The sequence below is a fragment of the Filicampus tigris genome, chromosome 14, assembly GCF_054856515.1.
Source record: "Filicampus tigris isolate MCC_2025a chromosome 14, RoL_Ftig_1.0, whole genome shotgun sequence".
NCBI lineage: Eukaryota > Metazoa > Chordata > Actinopteri > Syngnathiformes > Syngnathidae > Filicampus > Filicampus tigris.
In genome coordinates this window covers 17,876,861-17,898,349 of record NC_141230.1, presented here as the reverse complement: position 1 = coordinate 17,898,349, position 21,489 = coordinate 17,876,861, and the positions used below count along the sequence as shown (strand labels likewise).

The 21,489-nt window shown below is 42.9% G+C and overlaps 2 protein-coding genes across 7 annotated transcripts; one reads left to right on the top strand and one right to left on the bottom strand.

Moving 5' to 3' along the window:
- Positions 1-142: 142 nt before the first annotated feature.
- itga6a (integrin, alpha 6a) lies at positions 143-17,984 on the top strand. 6 transcript variants are annotated; one of them, XM_086051188.1, is made up of 26 exons: positions 143-418; positions 6,165-6,289; positions 6,563-6,642; positions 7,112-7,373; positions 7,440-7,571; positions 8,165-8,378; positions 8,834-9,027; positions 9,108-9,202; positions 9,414-9,541; positions 10,355-10,444; positions 10,524-10,585; positions 10,669-10,838; positions 11,342-11,485; positions 11,569-11,684; positions 12,416-12,578; positions 13,354-13,440; positions 13,528-13,607; positions 13,691-13,765; positions 13,853-13,955; positions 14,109-14,279; positions 14,360-14,449; positions 14,828-14,935; positions 15,308-15,406; positions 15,489-15,614; positions 15,878-16,002; positions 16,823-16,970. In XM_086051188.1, exons 1-25 carry the CDS (start codon positions 249-251, stop codon positions 15,983-15,985), a joined length of 3,192 nt encoding a protein of 1,063 aa, XP_085907314.1. In that variant the 5' UTR covers positions 143-248; the 3' UTR covers positions 15,986-16,002; positions 16,823-16,970. The 6 variants fall into 6 exon arrangements, with proteins under 6 accessions (XP_085907314.1, XP_085907313.1, XP_085907312.1 ...); XM_086051191.1 differs by lacking the exon at positions 15,878-16,002 and adding an exon at positions 1,045-1,178 and having other exon boundaries at positions 277-418; positions 16,823-17,984; XM_086051187.1 differs by having other exon boundaries at positions 15,878-16,973.
- Positions 17,985-18,334: 350 nt separating this feature from the next.
- nup62l (nucleoporin 62 like) lies at positions 18,335-20,909 on the bottom strand. The gene is made up of 2 exons (XM_086052470.1): positions 19,141-20,909; positions 18,335-18,674 (listed from the first exon to the last, which is right to left on the bottom strand). Exons 1-2 carry the CDS (start codon positions 20,605-20,607, stop codon positions 18,516-18,518), a joined length of 1,626 nt encoding a protein of 541 aa, XP_085908596.1. The 5' UTR covers positions 20,608-20,909; the 3' UTR covers positions 18,335-18,515.
- Positions 20,910-21,489: the final 580 nt, after the last annotated feature.

Genomic DNA, 21,489 nt, shown 5'->3' with positions numbered 1-21,489 from the left:
TATTAGGAATTTAGTTTGAATGTGTAAGCATTACAAATAAAACAGTAATATCTCTGTGCATCTCTCCGGCGCACTCATTTGTTGTCATACCACAGTTTGACCAAAGAGGACGCTGTATATCAGTTTCCGCTACCCTGAGGGTAATCAACCAGCAGCGACTTCCAGTGTCTCGGTGTCGGCTGACCTGAGAGCATTGGACTGATTGAGCTTCCGCAACGTTGCCCCCAAAACGCAAAACACGCACCGGGATGCTACTGCGAGGGCGACTTTGTGTGACACTTTTCTACCTTTTCAACGCACCGCTTCTGCTTGGCTTCAACCTGGACACCAACTATGTGATCAGAAAAGACGGAGAGCACGGGAGTCTGTTCGGATTCTCTCTCGCCATGCACCGGCAGCTCAACCCGGACAAACGAATGTGAGTTTAGACATCTCCTCTCGAGTGAATATCTAAAAACACACACAAGTGCAGCATTGTCAGCCTACTCACTTTTCCTATTTACAACACGATGCATGTTTTTCCCTTTTCAAATAATGATTCAAGTTTTGTTGTCATCTAAAAAGTACTTTCTCTATTGTGTGATTTTTAACACCGTGTTAGTGCGATGTATGCATGTGAACTGAGACGCATGCTGGCGGAATACAAGTGAACAAACAATGGTGACAAGTGTCATGCAAATGTGCTGTAAGGTCAAGCCGGGTGGCCTCTGGAGGATGAGTTCTCATCTTTTCTCCACGTGCACTTTTTAAACGTGACAATTTAAGGCCTGTTCGTCCTTTAATTGAAACGTAAGAGAATAAGTAGGTTAATGTTCTAAAATGCTCCCTTTGTTGCAGTGAATTCAGAATGAGTCTCTATAAGCTAGTGGCAAGCCATGTATTTGGTACCTGGGCCTTCAGTGGGGACTTAATCCGCCTCCACCACGATCACGTTGCAATTACTGTGCCATGTACATCATCTGGGACAATTCAGAATGAAGCAAAAAGCCATCGTGTGGCTGATTTATTTTTCGCTATTATCATCTCCTCACTTTCCTCTGGCAGAACATGAGGGTTCGAGAAGGCGGCAAGAGGGGGTCGGCGTGTCGAAGCTTGCGTCCGGCGTGAGGCTGCACGCATGCTGACCCTGCAGCAGTGCGAGCGGAGGCGGTTAGGACGACAAGCCATGATAACGACAGGCACTGAGATTTCACTAAGATTACAACCTGTGGAATTTTATCTTCGCTGCTGTTTTGACTGTGGTGGGCAACAGCAGCAAGCATCGGGAGATGTTCTTTTTTTGGGGGGCGGGGGGGTTCCAATCAGTGAATAAATGTCACTGAAATAGTAATACTCAGATTTTAATATTAGTGGTGCCTTGAGGTATAAAATGAATTTGTTCTAAGACTACTCGTGTCTTAAATCATCTTTCCCCATTGAAATGAATGAAATTGCCATTCATCCATTCAACCCCCCAATTTTTTTTTGTGTTTTTATATGTAGCTCTCAGGCAGGGTACCGAAATACCCGAACTTAATAGAATGTTAAGAATTAAACAGTTTGTGTGTCATGATTTAATGTTACAATTCAGTTCATTGTGCTACTTCGTCTGGTGTGCCAGCCTTGGCCACTGGGGGGCAATATAATACTACAGCCATACAGACACAAGCAATTGTATATTACTTTTACCACTGTTGTCAGTGGCTCAGTAAAATACTGTAACATTAGCCTTTTTTTAAAGACGGTAATACAGTAAATACGCGTCTGTGAGTATTGTTAAATCAACCATCTATATGTTCAAACAGCCATTGCTTCTTAAACCGCTACTATCAGTGCTAACCGTTAGCATACAAATAGCGTTTTGCATTGTTTGTTAGCTTTAAGCTAAGGGGACTTTCGTGTAACTGGTTTGAAAATGATTAGCTCTTGAATGATGAGATTAACGGACACATGTTGTGAATCTCAAGGTGGATATCCAAACAAATACGAATACAGGAAAGCAGCACCATGACCTAGTTGTTAGCGCGTCTGACTCAGTTCTGGGATTCAGAGTTGGAATCTCGGCCCGGCCTTCCTGTGTGGAAGCATGAATGTTCACTGCCGTGTTTCCGTTTGGCAAACAGTACACGTGAGCACAGATGTTAGCGCTAACCCAATGTGAGGGGTGTCCTGCCAGGTCCACCTTTTGTTATCAGTGTTTCCTATCCTGTATTGAGCCGTGGCACCCATTTAGCATTAGAAAAATATCACAATGCACCACCAAACAAAAATGTCACAAAAGGTATGTGAGCGATGATCTATTTTTGTCCTGCGATTGGCTGGTGACTAGTCAATGGTGTAATACGCCCTTTGCCTCAAGTCAGCTGGGATAGCTCACCCACTAGCTCACCCACAACTGGATGGATGGTAGATAGAGATTTCCACCCTGAAGACTTCACTTCAGATGACTTAAAGTGAGTGTTGAACTTTTCACTGTTGCTTCCATGATGTCAGCGTGGTGCTTCACAGCTGGAAGTGGTCAGCTGGTTCTGCCCTCAATGAGCTTTCACTTGATTTGTCAGGCTAATTAGCCGTCGAGTCACATGAGCTCATGAAGGAGAGCGGGTTTGCGCTCCCTGCTTGTTTCTTCAGAGCAAGAGAATTGTGTTTAGCTTCATGACGAAGCATGTGAAAAATGATCGGCAGGCACGCCATTCAGCGAAACGTAACCTATTAGCACATTCCGTAATATTTGCATTGTGTCAATGCTGAGAGTAGAGCACTCACTGTGTGTTATTTCACAAAAACAAATAATGACTCTTTCCATTTCTCAGCCTCTTGGGCCGTATTTGCATGATATGTTAGGATATTCTTTGATGGATTAATCATTAATCAAGTCTTAGCATTCTGGTGACATCTTTTTAGGATTCACGCGCAATTCTAGTTGCTCAGGTTCAGAAAACAGGTGAGCCATGATTGGTCGTTATCTCAGCCCTGAGCATCTGCGATGTCGTTTTCAGTCGACAGAAGTGACAAAATGGCCGCCCCCTGAGATGGCTAAAAACGGGTGGATTTTGCTGGATTTTTCATGTTAATCATATTGCCTTGTTTCAACTAGTGGGCCTGCATAGAACATATTCTTGAAAAAAAAGTCATGTTTGGGTTGACTTCCCCTCTAAGTGTTGACTCAAGATTTGATGAGAATAAAGAAGATCAGTTGTTTGTTATGTGAATGAGTAAGAGCAGCTGGACTTCCGTGCACAGCTGTGCCACCACTGCAGCAAGCATATGTGTTAACAAAGAGCAGTGTAATCATTGTTTGCAGCCACTGTTTGTTCCGTTCTCACTTACGCCGCAGTGACAGACAGACAGACACATGATGGTTTCTAAGTGGTGTGTGTTCAGTGCACTTATTGTCTGGAGATGAACAGCGTTGGTCCATTTAGAGTTCTGGACAAAGCCAAAGAGTACCGGTAAAAGTATCAGAATGTGTTTTGCAATTCACACTAGTGTTTATAACAAAATTAAGCCTATTTAAAAAAAAAAAAAAAAAAAAAAAAAAACTTCCGCCAGTTAGTGGAAGTGAACATAGCAAAGAATTCTAAATTTAGACCATTTTATAGTCAAATGTGCTACCCGTTGTCAGACATTTCGGTTTGCGTGGAAGATTTTATTTTATTGTATTTTTAAATGTTAGGCTCATTTTATGGTGGAAAAGTATGATGTATGTTTTTTCTTTGCAAAGGCAGATTTTAGTGTCCATAAACGCCAAAGCTATAATCATCGCAATATTTGCTGTTGCAGAAAAAAAAAAAAAAAAAAAAAAGAAGAGACACGCAGTCATTTACCAGAGCAAACCGCCGCTTCGCCAGTCAACCAGAAGTCCGTGTTGCATGTAAATGCCAATATTAACCCTCAGTTACTTGCTAAATTCTCCAGCTTTTCCCAGGAGCTCAACTTTACAATTGTAACACTGATGTGCTTTTCCACATCTTGTACAGCTATTTAGTAAGCTAGCGTGGGCACCGTCATCTTTTTATTGTTATGTAAATGTCATATATGCTCCAGCAGAATTCTCCTTGTACTATTACAACACATGTGGACGGTTGCTGAAATGTCAACATTAGGGCAACTTTGCAAAAGCGCCGGCTTGTATTTGCATGTCACTGTTTTCTTGTTTGAGCACAGACTTTACAGTTTGCTCTTGGTTCTCTCCGTCAGGCCTCCCCGGGAGGTGCGTCCTTGTTGGCCACAGGTCAGGCCTCGAAGATCAATAGAACCTAAAAATCCCGTGAGGGAAGAGTCGAGATGCTAGACAGGATTTCCTTTCTGTCCCTTGAGGAAATTCCTGCAGTTCTGGGCAGTGCCCACATTATGCAGCGGCTTTCAAATGCTAACGTGCCCTCTAGACTTCTTGTTTATTCTCACTGTGGGATACAGATATCAAGGAGCTTACCTTGCCCTCCTACAAGTTGTTTGTTTATATTTGTTATACAGCATATGAGATTGTCCTTGAACCCAACTTGTCCTGCGTAGGAATTGCTGTGTTGATGTTTTGTTATACAGTCATCTCCTCGTGACGTTATTTGGCCAGATGTATTTATAAAAATAATCCAAATCATGAAAGATTAGCTTTGTCGTCAAGACTACTCAGAGTTGAATAAAAATATTCACAGACAAAACAAGTACTGGCTTATCATGTTTTTTTTTTTTGCTTATGTCTGACTGAAACACATTGAGGTCGAACCACGTAAGCTAGGAGAGGGTTGTTGCTGATTTCAGAGCAGTCTCAAAAGCAGAACAAGTATTTATTTCCCTGTTGAGTTTGCGCTAGTATTGTGTTTTGGAAGTTTTGTAAAAAGCGATTCGAGTAAATATTGGTTGGGCCAACTGACATTACGCAACATTTTGAATGTGCGATCCAGGGCCTGATTAATCAGCTGATATTAGCTCTTTTCAAATATGATTTTCCCTCCCACATTAACACAGTACAACATACAAAAAAAAAAGAAAAGATCTGAAAACAAAATGCAGATTTTTGCCATTTTTCTCAGTGTTAAAGTTAAACAAATATAAAAGGACAAAGTTGTGTAAAATGCCCTGCCTGTAATTCATACCTTTGTTGTTCGAAGCATCGAGGGACCTAAAATATTGTTGCTGTCCTGTGAAAAACACTTTTGTCCAATTTTGGGGAAGAAAAAAAAATTCACGTTAATGCGATGTCTGTAACGCGGAAACGCCATTCACGTAAAAATAAGAAAATTGAAAAAAAAAAAAGGACACAAGTGTTTTTCACAGGACAGCGACGATATGTTGTTTTAGCCATTATATTTTTTTTAAAGTTAATCGGCCAATTAATCGGTTATCGGAATTTTTCCTGCCTAATATCGGAATCGGCACCAGCCTTTAAAAAAAAAAAAAAAAACGTATCAGTCGGGCCCTGATTCTTTAAGCATTAAATCTGATGCAATAATCCCCAACCACTTTGATTGAGTATCAAAGCACATGCACAATAGAAACATGCACAAATTGAAGTGTGAACCTGCAGGAAGTTTTTGTGGCTGCCGTCTCCTGACTGCAACCTGCCCTCATGCCGTTTCACCTTTGTTCTCTCGTAGTGTTTTATACATGCATGCATGGTGGTTGCGCAACTCTTGTGCGCATACACATTAGTGGTGAACCTAGTATACGAAATGTAGAGTGCGGTTTTTATCGTCTGTGTTGCAAGGGAAACAACAACTGAAACATCACGTTAACTCATGTGCAGTGGATTAAAAAAAATTACACACCCCTGTTAAAGTGTTATTTTATGTGATATATAAATGAGAGGTGTGTGGACTTCTTATATCCACCGTATGTGAAGCGCTTATAGAGAAAAGGGGTGAATGCCATTCTAGATGTCGTCTGCTGATTGTGTCATCGTATTGGCGGGCGGCAAGCTTCCCCGGGGCGCTCCGCAAATAGCCCGCATTCTCCACAAGAAGCGCCGTCCGGAAAACAAAAAACTTGGCAGGACTGCCACCGAACAAGCTCCGAATCTGACGATGGACTGATAAGGCTCCTTTGAACCCTTTCGTCTTTCACGAGCGTGTAGTGCACTCCCCAATCAAATGCATGATATTCCCCATGTTGTTTCTGTGCAATTAAAACACAACATGACTTGAACTGACGCATTTTTCTGTCTTTTTTTTTCCCCCCCCCCCCAGGTTGTTGATCGGCGCTCCCCGAGCCAGAGCTTTGGGGAAACAATATGCCAACATCACTGGAGGACTTTATAAATGTGACATTAGCCACTCTCCTGATTGTGAGCGTATTTTATTTGACAGCGAAGGTAAGAATTCAGCTTATCTCCACTCAGCCGTCCATGCGATATAGGACAAAAAGCCAGTCTGTGTCCTTGGGCCACTTTGAATTTGGCTCCGAGTGGGAACTGCATAAAAGTCAGCTATGTGAACCACTGCACTAGCAGTGGCTCATTTTTCCATGTCCCACCCAATCTTGTCTGTAGGAAACCCATTGAAGGCCTTTTTATTGCGCTAATTAGAGTTTCTATTGTGTATCCCGTGTTCATGCCATGGCTTTGTCTTTGTCTAAACTTTGAAAGAGGATATCCAAGTTGAGAACAAGGAGAACCAGTGGATGGGGGTGACGGTGCAGAGTCAAGGACCTGGGGGAAAGATTGTGGTAAGTATTAAGAACCATCCATCCATCCATGTGGGACATGTAGAAATATCTGTTGTTGCTCATTCCCGTCCGCTGAAGATCGCACCGATGCTACATTTTCATTTCTGCAATATCAACTGTGGACCATTTTTAGATGCTGAATATCGCAAAACGCGGGAATGGCTGCACCACCTTTCTTAATCGTTCCCGGTTTAGTGTTTATGGTGCGATGTGTCGCCTGAGGTTGTCAAGATTTCGAGATGTATGTGGAAAGTGCATTTAAAAATCACTTTGAGATCTTAACACATTTTGAATGTTCTTTTCAACTTTAATTGGCATTCAAATGTACCAAATCAATCTTTCAAAAAGTCTTAAAAATGTAAATCAGTGGGATTTTATCATTGTAAATCGTCTCAAATCGCCAAATTAATTAATATTCTTAAAAAAAAAAAAAAAGATATATATTTACTGAATGACTCTTGCATGTCAGACGTGCGCTCATCGCTACCAGAGGCGCATATTTGTGAACACGGCCCAAGAGGCCCGCGACATCACAGGCCGCTGCTACGTCCTGAGCCAAGACCTGACAATCGACGAGTCTTCGGACGAGGACGGCGGCAACTGGAACTTCTGCGACGGCAGGGCCAGAGGACATGAGATGTTCGGGTCGTGTCAGCAGGGTCTGGCCGCCACTTTCACCAAGGACTACCATTACCTGGTCTTCGGAGCGCCTGGAGCGTACAACTGGAAAGGTCTCGACACCTCCAAAACACTACACCGTTGGATGCGTGTGACTGATTCGCTTTTCCCGCCGGCAGGCATCGTACGCGTGGAGCAAAAAAACAACACCCTGTTGGAGATGGGCGTGTATGACGACGGCCCTTATGAAGTCGGCAATGAGCTCGTCTTGAACCCAGAGCTCGTACCTGTACCTGCCAACAGCTATCTTGGTGAGACACAAAACAATACTTAAAACGTTGAAAGCATTACGGAAAGAGAAACGAAATATTATGAAGCCATCGCAAAAATCATAATAACGAAATCTCAAATAATTAGATTAGGCAGGGTACCCAAGGTACAAACAAGTCCGGTTTGCGGTTAGTCACGGTCTAAACTGGCAAAGGGACCATGTCTGTAGCTTTTTGTTTACGTGTGCTAGTGAATAGGTAGCAAATGGCTAATGTGAATGCCTATCGAGGTGCCCACTTTTGCTCAAAATGCAATTTGAAGAAATAAACAGTCGTAGTAGTAATCAAGAACAGGGATGGGCAAATTGGTGCACTTTCAACGAACTGTCAACGGCTCTTGTGAAGAAGGACCATGTCTGTACTTTTTGTTTACGTTTCACTTTTGGAATTGAACTACTGAAATAAATGAACTTTTCCATAATATGTAATTGATTCATTAATATTTACATTACAACATTAATATTTATCGAGATTGGTTGAAAACAGGCACCTGTGCTGAGGTGAGAGCCCTTCCCTGCAGGCGATGCAGAGTCGCCGTTTACAGCACTTCATTCACTTCATCCTTTTACATTTAGGATTCTCTCTGGACTCTGGTCACAGCATCACCAGGAGGCGTGGCCTAACTGTGGTTGCTGGAGCACCCAGAGCCAATCACAGTGGAGCCGTGCTGCTGCTCAGGAAAGAGAACCAAGGCTCGGCCCGGCTCGCTGTGGACCACACCCTGTACGGGCCCGGGTTGGCGTCCTCTTTTGGATACGATGTGGCCGTGGCAGACCTGAATGGGGACGGGTGCGTTGCGCTTTCACATTAATCTGGCAGTATGAATAGACTATTTCGAAATATTTGTAAATAATTGGCACCAGGTTACTCTTGATTGTTAAAAAAGTCATTTACAACAGCTGACCTGAACTGAAACGATGACAAAAACGTTTGTGTTTGGGATTGCGCCGCCATACCCCAGGAGGGTTCGTTTTTTTTTCCTTTACGATTTCCTCCAATATAAGGTGAATGAATTTAGCAAAACTTGCACTATACCCCTCCATATTATTAAGCAAATAATTCCTTTATAACAGTGACAAATACATATTGCCAAGCTATGGGCTACTTGACATCCAAAACAACGGGAAAAGGCACCAGGCTACTTTCTGTGTGGTCGCTAAGCAACCAGCGCCACATATGGAAAGCTCGTGCCGTGCCGCCGCCGTCACGTCCAAAAATACCGATATCGTGTCCGTTTCACCCAGATGGCAGGACATAGTCGTGGGAGCACCCCAGTTCTACATGAAGGACAAAGACGTCGGGGGGGCTGTTTATGTTTACATCAACCAGGCGGGACGATGGCGAGACGTCGCCCCTGTCCGTCTCGATGGGACGAGAGACTCCATGTTTGGTCTAGCGGTGGAGAACATTGGCGATGTCAATCAAGACTCTTTTCAAGGTCATTCACTGCAGCTGATGCGTTTTGTTGCTTTCTAATCGGAATATTGTTGCATAAATTTTTATTCCGCCGTCAACCAGATATCGCCATCGGAGCACCTTATGATGATGGCGGTGTTGGAAAGGTCTACATTTATCATGGCTCGGCAAAGGGGATAAACACGCGCCCAGCTCAGGTTGGTTTCATTTATAGATCACATATTGAAAAAAAATGACGGAATGGTCTTGTATACTAGTTTACTGTACAATAGAATACAAGCGATAGATTGATTTGTGATCTCACTTTTGTGTCATGGATGTCAACTTAATGTTTTTGTTTCATCGTGGAATTGCTTGCAGGTTTTTTACGTTGGAATTGCTTCCAGTTGTTTTTGTATTTGATTCCAGATTATTTCCGGAAAAGATGACAACATCCGACTGTTTGGCTATTCTCTGGCAGGGAACATGGACCTGGACAGCAACTCTTATCCAGACCTCGCCGTGGGCTCTCTGTCAGACTCAGCACTTATTTACAGGTTTTTATATTCCTGCACATAATACTGTGTTTCCATAAATATTTGTTGGGAGCGTTTATTTACTTCACTTCAGGTCAGGGGTTTATTTATTTTCCAAATTCTTAATAATATTTTATGGATATTTTCCACAAATATATAACTCAATTCTTATGTATTACTTAATAATACTTATTAGTATTTTAATTAGATTGTATTATTCAAACAAGTGGATCTGAAAAAAATGTCTGAGGATTCATTTGGTAATTTGGTCCATGATTGTACAGAATGAGATTTTTAAGGTAAAGGTAATCAACATTTCTTGAGGGAGCAAGTGGCATTTATTCGTTCAAGTGGATGATAAGGCTGCTCGATTATGAAAAAAATATTAATCAGGATTATTTTGGTAATAATTGATATTGCGATTATTCAAATGATCATTCATTTTTTTGGTACAAAACAAGAAAATGCTTATATGTAAAAAAAATATAAAGACAAATAAATGTAAGTTCCTTTTGGACCAAACAAAATGTATGAGATTAGTTATTATAATTTTTTTTAAAAGGTGCAAATGCATAAATTCAAGTATTATTTCCTTAGGTAAACAAACAAAGTATGCTGGCTATAAATGAATATTAATAATCGATTATGCTAATTTTGTAATCGTGGAGTGCAACAATCTCAATTGTAATTGAATTTCGATTAATTGCACAGCCCTTGTGGATAATTAAGGCACAGCGTCCATTAAAGCAAAACCTACTATTTGAGAATATATGAAGTATTTTGAAAGTATTCAATATGTACTGATTGCTACAATTTCATGACACTGTTTTTCAGGGCAAGACCAGTCATTAGTATCTACCGAGATATCAAAATCTCCCCACGGGAAATTGACCTAACAATAAAGAATTGTGGAAACAACATCTGGTAAATATTCATTCAACATTGTTTCATAATGGAAACTCTGCACGGTGCAATGTAGCCGAAAGCTATTTTCTGTCTTTAGCTTCAATGTGGACGCGTGCTTCAGCTACAAGGCAAACCCTGCATCTTACAACCCAAGAATAAGTACGTAAATCATCTTTGATTTTATTATCCACATGGAAAGGCTTCTTCTGCCTTACATTTGATTTCGTCCTCTTCCGCTGCAGCTATTAGCTATTCTGTGGAGGCGGACGGAATTCGCAGGAAACAAGGGTTGCTCTCAAGAGTCGTGTTCTTGAACAAATCCAACTCGGAAACAGAACACCAGTTTAACGGCATCTTGGACCTCCGAGGACAAAAGCAGGAAACATGCATTAAGATAAAAGCCAAGTTGAAGGTGAAAAGAAAACGGAGAGGCTCATAAAGCATCAACACCATACATCTACATCACAGTCATGAATCCACGTTACATAAACAGCGACTAATGGAGGATAGCTTCCCAAAATTATCTGTGAAATGTCGAGCCACGAATATAACAAACCAAACCAAAAATATTACACGTAACTAGTTAATTCTTCAAGTGTGCATTAGGTTCCTGAAATCGTAATTATTTATTAACCAAAACATTTTATGCTTCCGACTTTGTGGGAACATTTTTGCAGTGGCCCTTTTTTCTCTTCCAGCATAACTGTGTCCCAGTGCACTAAACAGTGACCTTTGGCCTCACAAATCCGCCTTTGGATGAATGGACAAACATTCCTACAGACACACTCGAGCCTCTTGAATATTCCCAAAGAGTGGGCGCTATCATATCTGCAATGTCACATTTGCCTTCCATATTTTCCAACATGATTTCTTGAACCATAGCTCGACGCCTTTTTTTTTTTTTTTACTGTACAGGACAACATTAAGGATAAGATGCGAAGCGTTCCCGTCGAGGTGTCCGCACAAATAGTTGGTACCAAGCGGCAAAAGGCAAAGAGCGGCCTCCCGCAGCTGATGCCAATTTTGGACCCCTCTCAGTCGAGCAAAGAAACTGTCGAGGTAAAGCAACAATTCGTTTTTCATATACAAGTAAGTAAACATATTGGCATGCTAACAACTCTTCGTTGCATTTGTTTTTCTAGGTCAATTTTGTCAAGGAAGGATGCGGCAGTGATCATGTCTGTCGCAGTAACCTGATGATGGACTACAAATTGTTGTACAAGCAAAGCAATCAAGACATTTACTCGCCTTTGCCCGTGTGAGTTACAGAAAGGAGCGCTTTAAAATACAAGATGATCCTCAGGCGGGGAATTTGCGCATTAGAACAGCACACAGCTTAAAAAAATCAAATGAAGGATAAATAGGATAAAGACACACTAAGAAATTGTTACATTGCTGTAAATTTGGCAAGCTAGGAGTTGTAATGATGATGAGGGGATAATTAATCGAACAAATTTGTTTTTACTGTGTGCATCAAACTGGTAGCCCTTCTCTTCAATCGATACCAAAGTAGTAGTTCTGTTTTCAAAGGTTTGGTGGCCCCTGCATTAGTTGTGTGTGGGCTCCCTCTAGTGGTACGTAAAATAATCACTGCTGTGGTACACTGGAGTTTAAAAATGCATTTGCAGTTAATGTTTGAGATTACTGCGAGAATGCTGAAAGCATTCACAAATGTTATTTTACACCATTTGACTTCATTATATTTTATTGCCCTCGCCTATTTGACGTGCTTCTACTTGCGCATTTCCCCACTGATTGTCACCATTCCAACTGGAATTTATTACAAACCTCCATACCGTGTGTGGTATTATTTTTCCCATTTAAAAAAAAAAAAAAATCACATTTTTCCCACAATTCAACATTTTTTTTTTAGGACAAACGCTATAGAAAACGAAATTTGGATAAAGCAGATTTCCTGCCCGTGTTGTTACACGTTAAGTAGCTGTATGCATTCATCCAGAAATAAGTGCTTTATTTGTGCATCCACAGCAGGGACAACATGTCCGTGTTTCATCTGACTTACGAGAGGAAAGACTTGGCTCTGCTGCTGACTGTCAGCAATGTGAACGGAGATGACGCTTACGAAGCCAAGCTGATGGGCTCATTCCCCGACACGCTGTCGTATTCGGGCGTCCGCTCACATCGCACCACGGTAGATCAAAAACAACACTGTACTACTGAGCCACTTACAATAGGTCACATGGCAGAAAGAAAAAAAACAACACTTTATTTCCTCCCTTGTCCAATCGAGTGACTGTCTGAAATTCTTTAGTTGAGCGAAATAAAGCTAAATATTGCTTAAAGTGGAAGTCAACCCAAACATATTTTTTTCAGGAATATGTTCTATACAGTCCCACAAATTGAAACAAGGCATCCGGATTGTTTTATGGAATAAGGGTTACATCACCCGTTTTTAGCCATCTCTGGGGGCGGCCATTTTGTCACTTTCGTCGACTAAAAATGACATCACAGTTGGTCAGGGCTCAGGTAACGACCAATCACGGTTGACCTGTTTTCTGAAGCTGAGCCATGATTGGTCGTTATCTGAGCCCTGAGCGACTGTGATGTCATTTTCAGTCGACAGAAGTGACAAAATGGCCGCCCCCTGAGATGGCTAAAAACAGATGGATTTTGCTGCTTAACTCATATCCCCCAAAAATATGTTTGTGTTGACTTCCACTTTAATGTCAGAAAACTAGGATGAAAAAAACTGTATGTGGACATCTGTACTTATGCCCACTTCAACCTCTGAAAATATTAAAACGATTACCCCAATATTGTTATGGAAATCAAGCCTTTTCCTCATTAAGTGACATTAAGCTTCTGTACTGGACGCCAGATGTTACTAAATACAAATACAAACAAGGGCTCACGTAATGTCACCACTTGACTCTGAAACTCTGAAATGTTTTCTAACTTTCCCCTAGATGGACAAGCAGATCATATGCGTCGCAAACCAAAACGGCTCTCAGGCCGACTGCGACCTTGGCAACCCGTTCAAGCAGGGCTCCGAGGTATGAACTTGCGCGTCGCAATCCTGCAGCACTTTTGAAGCTTTTGCTGCATTTGCATTTGATAGAAGAACGGCTTTTCTCACTAAGGTTACATTTTACATCATCCTGACCACCGCCGCCATGACATTGGAGACCACGGAGATTGATATCGACCTGCAGCTCCAAACGTAGGAACTACTAGCTTACCTTCTTCTCTGCCGTGGTGTGTACCGTTCCTATATTTACATTTTTCACTTTTCTTTCTATTCAGAGCCAGCGTGCAAGATTTGGCCCGTGTGAGAGTCAAAGCCAAAGTGATGATTGAATTGCCGCTGTCGGTTACTGGGTACGCTCGCGTTTGACCGCGAGAACATACAGTCCGCGTAAACGGAACATGAAAGCGATCGTTCTTATTTTGCTCGTCATCCATCAGGGAAGCCAACCCTCATCGCGTTTCATTTGGCGGAGTCGTGAGAGGGGAGAGCGCCATGAAGAGCGAAGAGGAGATCGGCAGTTTGGTCCATTACACGTTCAGGGTATATCGATATGACTCGCGTCCTCCCAGAGTCAAGTCTTTGGCCTCCGTTTACTGGACAACACCTCCTAAATTTCAACAAATTCAGTGTTTATGCTAAACATGACTGTCATTAAACGCAATCAATTAACAGTTTTATTCCCCCCCCTATCAGATTAACAATTTGTGGGACGCTTCCGTCAAATCCTCGCTGCACATCCAGTGGCCCAAATCCAACAAAAATGGCAAATGGCTTTTCTACCTGGTGAAAATGAATGCTAAAGAAGGACCGCGCCACATCATTTGTACACCAGAGTCTGAGATCAACCCTTTAAAACACATCCAGGTACAATTTAATACAGAGGCCCCTCGGACATCAAACATGATTGCTTCCTTGCTAATTCAGGAGAATCGATGTACTTTCAGGAGAACTCCGCGTTCAGGACAAAGCGTGAAATTGCACAGAAAAAAACAAGAGGCAAGACTTGCCCACTGTCAGACAAAAATAAGATTTTGGTGAGCGTTTTTTTGCTGCGTGGAATTGAGACGTGGTTAGCTTCAAAGGGAACGCAAGTCCCAAAAATTCTTTGCGAAAATATTTTCTGTGTGCCCCCACTATCTTAACCATGATATTCTGATTAATATTGCATTTGCGGATTCAGAATTGGAACAGATTAATCTATCATTATCAAGCTCAGGAAACTGCTATTTAGTCCTGTAGCGCCCTCTGCTGTTGATTCGCCTGAGGGCACTTTGATATTGTCGACTGAGATGGATAAAAATGGGTGGATTATTCTTAATTCTTTCTTGGGGGCACTTAGAACATAGTATTGCAAAGAAAACGTTGGACTTGAGTTTCTCATTTTGGAGGTCTAACACACTTTCCTCTTCCAGGCGTGTGGGAAAGATTTGCAGTGCGTGGTGCTCAAGTGCCCCCTGCATGGACTCGACGGGACCACGGTGGAACTCAGAGCTCGTCTGTGGAACTCAACCTTTCTGGAGGTGACATTATGACGTATTACTATTTTTCGTTTCAATATAAATTCCTGCTATTGTCAATGGAATCCAGAGGTGGTAAAAGTGACGTTCGCAATTGTGAGCCCGAAGGCACTGACGTCAATTTCAGAGGGCGTTTCGACTTTGACTTATAGCAGCACGTTATTTGTTAAATATTGCCCGCTCGGCATCCATTGTGGTCCCTTATTTTTTCATGTTGTTTTTTTTCCTTGCCCGGTTGCGAGGTTTAGGTCAGGGTTGTTGTTAACATTTGTCAACCGTGGGTTTGTGAAATAAACTTGCCTTATTTTTGCCCGTTTGTACTTGGTGACTTGACCACTGATGGAATCACACTCCTCTGGTTTGGTTTTGACACAGGATTACACTTCTCTTTCGTCACTGGACATCATTGTGAGGGCTTCGCTGGTGCTCCACACTCGGGCCACAAACATGATCCTAAGAACTCCTGACACCGACGTAAGGCACAAGATGTCAGGTGGGATCGGCTGTGACGTCTGCAATCATGCGTTTTCAAATCAGTTGCGTGTGTTGTTGGCAGGTGACGCTGACGGTGTTCCCCGAGAGTGCAGTGGCCCAGTACGGTGGCGTCCCCTGGTGGATCGTCGTGGTGGCTGTTCTGGCAGGGATCTTGATTTTGGCATTGTTGGTCTGTCTGCTGTGGAAGGTGAGTGGAAGGAGTGACACTTTTATTCAGTTAAAGGAAAGATGGAAAAATATGAAAATAATATTAATATAATAATATAGTTGACTGTATTGTATAATTTTTTCAATTGCTCTTTTTAGAATTTTTTTTTTCATTTGTTTGGACAGTCGTTTCTGAAAATGCCAAAACCGGGTGACTTTTTATTTTTTTTATTTCTATTTTTTTACTGCTTTTGTTTTGTGATTGTTGATTGATCACCCTTGCTCCCCCGCCCTTCCATTCAGTGTGGTTTCTTCAAGAGAGCATCCAAAGACCAGTACGATGCGGCCTATCACAAGGCTGAGATCCATGTTCAGCCTTCTGACAAAGACAAGCTCTCTGCCGAGGCCTGATTTTATGCTCGGAACAGGTTCAAAAACTAGCAAAAACAACCCAAAAAAACTTGAGCATGTGCGGCGACTAATGAACTCACCTCAGCAGCTTTATTGTCAGCGCAGTAGCAGAGCCGGCCCAAGACGCAAACCAACATTTACACTTGATTAGAGCCCCTCGACCACTTTTTTTTAGAGAGGTATTGAAGAAGAACTGATACGTTTACTGTTAAAATAAACAACGAATATCTCAAATTAAAGTCTGCTAGCTTAATGCTAACGCATAACGGGAGATGCAAGATGGGCTGACAAATAGCGTCTGTGTCGTTCGTTATGACCCTTAAAGTGACAGATACTGTATTTGAACAGAAACAGCGGAGCAACACATGTAAACAGATAATATAACAATACTCCCAGGTATATATTATTTATCCTCTGCAAAAAAAAGTGACTAATATTGTACATGTGTATGTACATGTTGCTGTATTTACAGTATATGACAGTTTATTATTTTAGAGATGATTTACATTTTGATATTTTAGAGATTTTTTCTTTTTATACATCCCAGTAATTTTACTTGCTCTTGAACTTCTGTTTGTTGAAATTGGGCCGGCTCTGCCCAGATTTAACAACAAATCGCTCTTGTGCGATGGGTCACAAGATCGTTGTTGTGTAATTGTGTTGCTCTGCAGGTGCTTTGGCTGTCGTCGGCTTGGCTTTTGGAAACGTGCCATGAAATGCGGAACGCATGCTTAACGTTCTTTACCTTCTGTCTTTTCGCATTGCCAGCGCAACCATTACATGTTTATACTTATTTTTTTATTTTATTTTTTTTAATGACCATGTTTATCCATCCAGTGTGGCTTCTTCAAACGCTCCAAGCAGGAGGACACGGTCCCTCAGTATCACGCCGTGCGGATCCGGAAGGATTCTCCTCACTACGAAGACGGCAAAGTCAAGCTGGAAGCTTTTGAGAAGAAGCCGTGGATGACAACGTGGGTAGACAATGAAAGTTACTCGTGAGTCTTCATCAAGCTTCGCATCTTGGGCCAACGAATTAGTCCCAATTAGACGGCCATTTTGTCACTTCTGTCGACTGAAATTGACATCACAGACCTTCGGATAACGACCAATCACGGCTCGCCTGTTTTCTGAAGCTGAGCTATGGTTGGTCGTTATCGGAACCCTGAGGGTGTGTGATGTCATTTTCAGGCGACAGAAGAGACAAAATGGCCGCCCCCTGAGATGGCGAAAAACGGTTGGCTTTTGTCGCTTAACTCATATTCCACAAAAGCAATATTAATCAGAATCTGTGTTTCAATAAAAATATATATTTGGGTTGACTTCCACTTTAATGCACAATCAAAAGACGATCCAATATAAGAGCTGTATTCTACCCGAACGACTACATTAATGCTCAAATGTTAATACAGCTCTTTATATTGTAAGTCGAAGTGTGCATGAAGTGTCCGAGCCAGTAAAAGACAATCCATTGTGTCAAATAGTTTTCATGTGCTCACTAGGAATTGTTAGTCTTTCTACACTGTACAGATGATTTTTCTACATAGATTTGCAACTTTTGTATATATTTTCTGCACATTGTATATTTATTTTTGGATGAATCATGTTTAATGGAGCCAAAGATGTTCGGTCTTGAGTGTGAACTGGATTAACATACATTTGAAAATGAACTACTGATCTGATGTAGTGGTACTGTCTCATTGAATGAAGCCTTGCGGAATTACCGTGAAAAAAAAAAAAAAAAAAACTATGCACAGATAGCACAGTTGACTTTTTGTATGAATTGTATTTAAGTACTTTTGTAGTTTTTGTTAAAATAGCAATTGTACCCACAGGCGACTCACTGTGAACAGATTTTTACTTTTGTTTTTAAGGTAGCATCGTCACTGAACAACTCATTCTTTTTTGTGTGAATCTAAAGGGACATCGCAAAATGTCCTGAATTAGATTATTCAGGACTGAAAATTGTCAAGTGGAATAAATATTTTTAAAAATTGAACTTTGCTGGTGGATCCGTATCCTGTTTTAAAGTGTTGCACTTACCGGTAATACATTTTTTGGGGCATATTGTGTGGCAATTTTAGAGCAATTTGTTTGCTCGTTTATTTTTTCCGAGGTGTTTGAAAACAGGTCAGTCTGATAATGTAGTGATTCACTCACCTGACTACTTTGCAGTGATAGTGTGAATGGTCGCTGCTCTCTATCTGCCCAGTGGTTCAATTTGTGAATGTGTTTGTAACTTAACATTCTGTAAGTGACTCAATTATTGTTTTCAATTTATTTTATTCATCCAGAAAATATCTTCTTAAAACATTGATTTAATATTTTCAACATTGACATGGAAAGAGATGAGTTCTTTAAGTTTATATAAAAAAAACTGTTGAAAAAGAAGCATCCTGGATGACAGCTGACAAAAAAGTAAACACCAATAATGATGAACACTTTGGTCAGAAATCATACCGACTGCCTACAAAGACAAAAATATTTTGTCAATAAACACGGAAAAGAGTGGGGGGGGGGGGTTTGTGGGTCAATCAAAGGTTAAACGGAAGGTCTTCTCCTGCTCCTTGCGTTGGTTGTCGCACAGTTTGGACACCTCCTCCACTCGTCTCTGCAGGAGAACCGAATTCTGGTCGATCCACTGCAGGGAATCCATGTGGGCGTTGAGGATTTTGCAGATCTGTTGAAGCTGACCAAGGAAAAGTGAGACGTTAAGTATCGCAACATTTTATTTAATTTGCTCTGTGACCATGATTTCCACACTATGAAATTGTACTTTATAAAAATACTGAATAATTAGATGGAATGTAACAAATGAATCATCTTGTGCATTAACCCAATTACTGTGAGCTCCTTTTGGTGTGCCTGTCTTGACCACCAGGAGGCAGTACGGTTAATGCACGTCGTGTATACGCAAAAGAACAGTACCATAACTTCTACGACTACGTGACCCAGTAAAAAGCTGTTTAGTCGTTCTCATAGAGGATAAAGAATACATGCCTGTGAGTGTTTCTATATTTTCTGTGTAAATGGCTTTTCATTATGAAAACCCATTTACTTCCCATTACATTTCCAACTGGGAATATTTCTAAAATTGCCATCTTAACTTCCCAATGGAAATTTCACGGAACTTTTTCTAACCCGAGTTATCTTACCGGGTCGCTGGTGTCTGCCGGGCCGCTGGACGTGTTGAGGTGCTCGATAATCTCCTTCAGGTCCTGCGACATCCTCTTGAGCTGCGCGTCCACGTTCTCCGCCAGCTTGTACGTCCGCTCGCGCTCCTCGTCGGCGTTCTGCATGTAGATGGTGCCGCTCTGCTCCTTCACCGACTCCTCCAGCGGGCACAGCAGGTCCTCCAGCTCCTTCTGCTGGGACAGGATGAAGTCCAGCTCTTGGTTGAGCCTCCTCTGGTCCAACTTCACCTTCTCCATCTCCTTGTGAAGGGATGTGATCTTCTCGCCGTTCTCCACCAGCATGCGGTCCCATGCGTTGACCTGAGTGGCCTGCTGGAGGAAATGTCTCTCTTGATCTTCCAGCTCCAGGCTCCACTTGTTTATGAGGCCCTCCAGCTGGGCGTAGGTCATCACGGCAGGAGCGGCGGTGGTTGGCAGAGCGGCGGCCACTGTAGCTGCGGTTGTGGTGATAACAGGTTTGAGTCCCAGCGAGAAACCCGACGTGGTGGCCGCAACCGGGGCGGCGGAGGTCGGGGCGGTGCTGGGGGTTGCTGCGCCGAGAGGTTTGAGCGTGAAGGACAGACCTACGCCGGCCGCGGTGGTCGTTGCGGTCGGAGCCGCAGCCGGAGTTGCAGCCGGAGTTGCCGTAGCGCCGAAAGAAAAACCGGAACCCATCGCGGGGGCAGTGGTAGTTGATGTTGTTGGAGTCGAGAACAGAGATGGTGCCACCTGGGTCACCGCAGGGGGAGCTGGGGTTGATGAAGGTTTAATCCCCAGGCTGAAACCTCCAGCCTGTGACGATGAAGCTACAGTGGTGGAAGTGGTCTGGGCGCCCAGTGTGAGGTTTGGAGCTACACTTGACCCAAAGGAGAAGCCGGCCATTGGTGCGCTTGTTGTGGGGGCCGCTGGGGTGACTTGGACTTTGTTTCCACCAAAGCTGAAGCCTCCGAATGTGAGGCCTCCAGGTGCACTTGTAGCGGGTGCTGCTGCAGGTGCTGCGGGTTGGGTTTGAGCTGGGGTCCCGAAGGAGAAGCCTCCCCCCGCTGGCGCAGTCAAACCCGAGCCCAGGCTGAAGCCAGACGACGACGTCGCCGGTGCCGCGGTGGAGCCCAGTGTGAGACCTGCAGCCGGGGCGGGTTGAGGAGTTGAACCCAGGCTGAAGGTGGTGGCGGTGGGGGTGGGGTTGGGGGTCCCGAACGCGAGGCTCCCGCCGGCAGCGGTGCTCTTCACTGGGGTGCCGAAGCTAAAACCACCGCTCGGGTTATTACTGGCGGCGGTCTGCGCGGATGATCCGAAAGAGAAGCCGCCGCCGCCGCCACTGCTTCCGGCGGCTGCGGGAGTGGACGTTGTTAGGCCGAAGCTCGCGGTGGGTGCCGCTGGAGCAGTGGTCTTCGCGGTGCCGAAAGAAAAGCCCGTAGAGGGCTGTCCGAAGTTGAAGCCGCCACTCATTGTCGCTCACCGGACGATGGCGGATGAGAAAATGGTTCACGCACCTCGCTGGATTTTTGGCGGGTCGCGGCTGCAACTTGCCAAAAGTTGAGTCCGATGGTGCCGAATGTGCGTCCTACACGGCGGAACTTGCAACAAACCACGGGTTAGTTGTCATTACAATAAGGAGCGATGAACGCAAACTAATTGTACATCACTGTCAAAAACGTGCCTTCAACCTTCTTTCCATCGTCACACAGGAGGAGCTGTAGCATGCTATTGCTAGCGGAAATGACGATAATATGACCATTTCCGTTTTCTACATCTTCGTCAGTTTATTGGTCGTTTTTGACCTTTCATTAACTGATTTTTTTTCCTCCTAAATATTGTCTGTGGGCAATGAAGTGCGTGAAACTCGATAAATGTATTTTGATCATGTGTTCAATATGCTTATGTATATGTCCATGTATTATTACGCTGTTTTCCCTCATTAGAAGACAGTACATGAGTAGAACGACTGTACCAACGAGGACAAATCGCGTCCTAATACGCCGCTGTAGACAAAATCAGAACCGCAGTGAGAAGCCGGTTTGGTACCTGTGGGATTCGCATAGAGCAATTTGCACTAGCTGCACTGGCGCGCCCAACGTTTTTTCTTCGGTGAACCAGTGCAAAAGTTGGGTGCGCCCAAATTTTACATTGCATCACATTCAACACCACTGTTTTATAGGTTCACACTTTTGTTTAAACAAAATTACTGCCTATCTTTTAGGCAAATGTATGTACTGGTAAATCGTTTTTAATTATTATCAATCTTATGATGATTATAATGATAATTTGAGGACATCATAACCATACTCTTAACAATGCGACATAAACAAATGCAAACAAAGAGTAACGTAT